The sequence below is a fragment of the Triticum aestivum genome, chromosome 4D, assembly GCF_018294505.1.
Source record: "Triticum aestivum cultivar Chinese Spring chromosome 4D, IWGSC CS RefSeq v2.1, whole genome shotgun sequence".
NCBI lineage: Eukaryota > Viridiplantae > Streptophyta > Magnoliopsida > Poales > Poaceae > Triticum > Triticum aestivum.
In genome coordinates this window covers 348,623,723-348,629,722 of record NC_057805.1, presented here as the reverse complement: position 1 = coordinate 348,629,722, position 6,000 = coordinate 348,623,723, and the positions used below count along the sequence as shown (strand labels likewise).

General features: G+C 54.7%; 1 protein-coding gene across 1 annotated transcript; it reads right to left on the bottom strand.

The window, feature by feature from the left end:
* Positions 1 to 1,369: 1,369 nt before the first annotated feature.
* Positions 1,370 to 4,217, bottom strand: LOC123097844 (ABC transporter G family member 5). Its single transcript, XM_044519687.1, has one exon. It carries the CDS (start codon positions 4,127 to 4,129, stop codon positions 1,604 to 1,606), a length of 2,526 nt encoding a protein of 841 aa, XP_044375622.1. The 5' UTR covers positions 4,130 to 4,217; the 3' UTR covers positions 1,370 to 1,603.
* Positions 4,218 to 6,000: the final 1,783 nt, after the last annotated feature.

The following is a 6,000-nucleotide window of genomic DNA, read 5'->3' as shown; positions in this document are numbered from 1 at the left end:
CAGGGGCCTGTACTTGAGTAAAACTTGTGCCTCGTGTCCATATGGTAACATAAGGTAATGCCCCACTATCATACAAATCTACGAGCGACCACCGACTACCGTTAGGTACTACGAAAAACACCCTCGACGTGCGCATTCGTTGAATTTTTTCAACCCATGCAGGAAAACCGTGTGTATTCATTTAGATAGATAGAAAGAAGTTTAGATTGCCAAAAATGACATAACAGGTGCAACCTTAAAGATGGCACACCCTCAAAGTAGCCACAATATAAACAATGATATGTGACCTAAGGATCACCGGCGAAACCACCAACGACCTATGACCTAGATAGACACAAGCAACCCAAGCTAAGAACAAAGCATGGGACAACAACATGTATAAAAGAATTAATCATACACTGAAAGGGCTCGCAACATCCAGGAGCAATGATCACGATCACGATAGTAGAAGCACAAGTCCATAACTTGCACAAGAACAAATGCTAGGTTTAAGATGACTACAACAACGTTGTGCGGCGCGACTAGCATGCTATCATATCATGGCCGTCGTCATCCAAACAACAAGAGAAAAATAATATGTGCATGTGCTAGCAAGTTAGAAATAGGATGGAAGCTTGCCGACAAAGGCCACTGTACGACTAAACGGGGAGAAGGCGACGGGCAGCCAAAGAGCTACATCCGGCAACAAAAGCATTGAATTTGAAGGCAAAGCATCATATCGGACGGGGGAAGATGATGTTTGGGTGGATGACTCAAAATCCGCCTTGAGCCGAAACATCGGGAAAGAGGAGAATCACGTAATTGAGCGGGGAGGGGGTGGAGTGGCACCGCCTCATTTACTCCAAGCAGCCCCTGCCAGCGGAGAAAACAACCAACGATCAGCTTGAAAATAGGCATATACATACGCGAACATACCAGAACAACCCTGCTGCAACCATCCTTCATGCGGGATTTGCTAGTAACATCCTCCAACAATGGAGAGGGGGTGAATCAATGTTCTTGGCGGTGGCGCTAGGGTTTCTGTGGGTCACCTCCCCAATAGTGCAAACAAACCGACGCAGGTGCCAACTTCATGAAGTCATCCGCCGAGAATTTCGTACATATGGCAACAGGAGCAACCGAGTAGCTACAACTACCAAGGGCTGCCAAGCGTGTTTGTTCCGTGTTTCCATGCATCATGTTGGTAGGATTTGGTTGCTAAGTCGAATTTCTTCTGCTCACCAAACATATGTGTGCTTATATGCGTCACACCAATACCTTCCCCATCGTTCTTCGTCATGGAGCACACTACAGCACAATCATACCCAAACAAAGTCGACACCTCTCAACTTGAAGTTTCAAATGTAGAGGGAAGATGGCGGGAAAATCATATAGTCGGACTACAGTTTCAACTTTCAACTTGCCATGATATCGTTACAACTTAGAAACAAATTTACACGCAGCAAACATCTCCCTCCCCATCTTAATCACACGCAGTTAAGTAAAAAATCGAAAAAAAATGAACAAAGAAAAATTACAGATGACTGAGAGACAGCCCCATCCCACATTGCTCGCGCCAGTAAAGGCGAGGGATCCAAGAAGATGATCCGCTCGATCACGCGCTCTACCTCCTCTTGTTCCTGCTCCCGAGCAGCAGCGAGATGTAGAAGAGGATGCGGAAGAGGAAGCCCCAGGCGACGGTGATCCAGAGGCAGTCCCACTTGGTGAGGTCGGTGACGGCCTGCTGCTTCAGGAAGTCCGGCCCGGTGGTGATGCACGTCGCCGTGCCGATGTTGATGCCGAGGGAGGAGCTCATGGCCCGCAGCACCCGCACCTTGATCGCCGCCGGCAGGACGGACAGCGGCGTGTTGTCGAACATCTGCACCCCGCGCACGAAGCACCGCCCGGGGTCGCTGAACTCGTTGATCATCACCGCCTCGTACGGGTACTTGACCAGCGACGCGTAGTGGAACCACAGCCAGTACTTGGGGATCCTGTCCCGGTTGATGAAGAAGCCGCTGAAGAGCAGGAAGTAGGCCAGCGTCGACACCACCACGGGGAACCCCAGCTGCACGTTGGTCACCACGCCCGACAGGAACGTCGCGAACCCGCTCCCGGCCCAGAACGAGGCCAGCACGATGGCCACGAAGAAGAAGAACCCCTCGGCGCCGCCGGCCAGCCCCACGGCGAAGAACGTGGTTACCGCGAAGGCCAGGGAGAGGACTATGAGCGAGGGGAAGCCGACGATGGTGTGGGAGAGCACGTACGAGGACCGCCGGTACGCGTTGTAGGCCGTCTCGCGGAGGAAGATGTAGCGCTCGTTGAGGAACACGGGCAGCGCGTCGGAGCAGGTGTAGAACATGGTGGACATGGCGATGGCGAAGAAGCCCAGCCGCTCCTCCACGCCCTTGGGCGAGTCGTCTAGGCGCCAGAAGATGGTCGCCAGGATGAACCCCGTGATGAGCACCGCGCCCAGGCGGATGACGAAGATCTCCGGCGTGCGCTTCGTGTTGAGGAACGCGCGACGGGTCAGCACCCCCATCTCGATCCAGAACGGGTTCGCGAACTTGGCCACCGCGGACGCCGGGGCGGACGACGGCGAGGGCACCGTGACATTGCCGTCGGTCTCACCGGACACGAGCTTCCCGCGAGAGATGCTGGCGCTGATGGCCTCCTGAAGAGAGAGCGATGGCTTCCCGCCGTTCCCGTCATCGGCGTGTTTCATCTTCGGGCCCATGCGCTTCTGCCATGACTTGTTGTGCTCTACGAGGTCGCAGGCCCCGTTCGGCATGGTCTCGAGCTCCCTGACGAGGTCGAGCGCGAACTCGGTCGGGTTCTCGTTGTCATGGATGGGCTTGCCGAAGTCCGAGAAGAAGGACGACAGCGAACCAGGAGGGCCGTAGTACACAGTCTGGCCGCGGGACAGGAACAGGAGGCGGTCGAGGAGGCCGAGGATGCGATAGCTCGGCTGGTGGATGGACATGACCACGACGCTGCCGCTCTGTGCGATGCGCTGCAGCACCTTCACCACCATGAAGGCGCTGGTGGAGTCGAGCCCGGAGGTGGGCTCGTCGAGGAACAGCACGATGGGGTCGTGGATGATGTCCACTCCGATGGACACGCGCCGGCGCTCGCCGCCCGACACGCCGCGGTGCCCCTCGTCGCCGATGATGGTGTTGGCCGCGTTGCGCAGGCCGAGCTGGTCGATGAGCGCCTGCACCCGCTTCTTCTTCTCCTTGGTGGGGAGGGAGCGCGGCAGGCGGAACTCGGCCGAGAACATGAGCGTCTCCTCCACGGTGAGCATCGGGTACAGGAGGTCGTCCTGCATCACGTACGCCGAGATGACCTTGAGCAGGTTGTTGTCCATGGACTCGCCGTTGAGCGTGACGGAGCCGTGGAGGCTCTCCTTCCTGATGCGGTTGGCGAGCGCGTCGATGAGCGTGCTCTTGCCGGACCCGCTGGCACCGAGCACCGCCATGATCTCGCCCTCCCGGGCCTCCCCGGAGATATTATCCAACAGCGTCTTCATCCGTGGCGCCTCGGGTTCCGCGTCCCCGCGGCGGAACGGCAGCGAGGGCAGGCAGGGGCCCTTCTTCCTCTGCTTCACGCTGTACGTGAGGTCGGTGAACTTGAGCACGAACGGCAGCAGCGTGCCGTCGCCGACACCGGTGAGGCTGGTGTGGTCGCTCTCACTGCCGGTGGAGCCCGGCATGGAGGCTCCGAGCTCGATGGTGTAGTGGGACGGGGACGAGTTGGGCGACGAGGCGTCGCTGCGCGCCTCGTTGACGCGCTTGAGGAGCTGCGCCAGAGTGGAGGAGGACTGCTTGGTCGTGGGCGGGGACGGCTCGGGCGCCATCAAGGTGGTCTGCGGCTGGTGGTGGTGCTGGTAGTGGTGGTGGCCGCCGTGCAGGTGGAGGAGGCCGCTGCGCGGGATATCATCGGCTTCCTCCATCGGCGACGCCCTCCGGTCGAAGAACGGCAGCTTGTCGACAAACCGCGACATCTTGCTCGGCTCAGCGCTCCCCGCGTATAAATCTAGCTCGCACACTGGGCCGGGCCACCTCGCTGTGGCTGCCGCGGCGAGAGAGGGAGAGAGGGAGAGAGAGGTCGATGGAGCTGGTTGGACTCTAAGCATCGTACCAGTAACCATTCTTATAGCTCCCCATTTGGGGAGTCAACCCGAGAGGAGCATGCAATCAGATGAGGTTGGCGAGCGAGGGGGGGATCGCGATTGGCGTCTTCGTGGGGCTTCTTGCTGTTTGTTGGATTCAGTTAAGTTGCCACGGAAGCGAGGCCGGAGGAATCTGAGCGGGAAACCGGCCGCGGTAGCTTGGGTTTAGGAGGGGGTCAAGAAGGTGGTTGCGGTGGGTGGAGGGCTCTCGCGCTGTGCGCGCCCGCGCGCAAGAAATGGCGCCGAGGTGGTTAAGTGTAGCTCAGCCAAAGCTCACCAAATGGGCAGCTAACGCTGACACCGCTGGGGAGGTTGGGGGAGGTGGTGTTGGCCAGAGTCAGGAAATTTGGAGGCGAAATTTAAATCAAATGTCAGTCCTTTTGGACTGCCTCCTTGGATGGTTTCGGGTCTCACCGGCAGCTTCTCCGTTATTGCTAAGATGGAAATATCTGATATCTTTGTGTGGCACACCATGTTGGGTTTATTGTTTTGCAGTGCTGTAATGATTACTTAATGCATAAATAATAAGCTGTTGACCACTCTTGCGATTGCAGAACTAGCAGACACGTTGGGTGCTTGGGTTACTTGGTATCGTCATTATCCATCAATAGCACTGAAAAATCCTGGTAGGTGCGACCAGCAGCCACGAGGTAATTACTAATAACCATCACATTTGGGTCAACTCACACTGCAGCATGAAGTTGAGTTCTTTGGTTGCTTTGAGATTTACAAAACCACGTGTCATCTGGTCGATGGGGTCTACTGGGATGTAGCGTATGACCAGCTCGTATAAGATTTTCTTCCATGCATTGGGGCTCGCTCCGTCTCATCCTGTCATTTGTGGGGCTCATCACTTGGTCTTGGCTATTGACAACAGATCGATCGCCGGCGGCACTACAACAGCACACAGGCAAGGCGTAGCCAGGCCCAGGGCAGCCAGGCCATGGCATGGGGCGTGGAGCCTGCTTTCTTCATTGACTGTACGTTGGCTATTGTACACACAATGTTGGCCTGGGGCGTGGGTGAAACTTGGCTACGGCCCTACATGCAGGAAGATGGTCGTGCTGCCGAAAGAGGCGAACCGCTCGGCGTGGATTTCAAGAAACCAAGAATGGAGCATGAAGTAGAGATGTTGGTTGATCAAGATGAATCTAGAAGAGTGTATACTAGATGGTTAACTCACAAGCACAAGCAATGTACCATGTGGGATCAAGTGATCTATGGTATGGTAAGTAATGTGTGCTTTGCGAACTAACCCCTTCTATGTGTTTGTTATGTTTATGTGGGTTACATGTTTCTCATGGGCTTGCATCAAAAGGTTTCATGTAGTCTATGTGTTGATGACATCAAGTGGTGATGGTTATCGAGTTCGAGAAGTGCAAGTGCAAGATGAGCATTTGGAGATTATATGCTTTGAAGCTTGAGGTACACATGGTGATAATGTACATGTGAAGATGTGCTCACAAGTGCTTAAGTGAAGGCTTCCCTCATTGCATCATGCGGAGGAAAATCTAGAATCTTCATCGAAGATCGTGATCAAGAAAAGGTTTCCATCTTGAGATAAGCATTAAACGTCATCATCAAGCTCAAGTGGAATGCACAAGGCAAAGGTATAACTTAGCTAGGTTTTCCTAGTTTTGCCGGTCTCGTGGTGCTTGGTGGGAGACTGGTTATATGTTTGATAGTCGTAATATCAAGAGGGACTTTCAAGCGAGTAGATTGATCACGTGGTATGTAGAGTGCTCAAACCTTTGCATCTTTTGCATCATTATTTCTTACTGATCTTAGGTGTTTCTCTATGCGAGGGCCTTGGGCTTGTACATAGCTTTTACAACGATTCCATGATCATC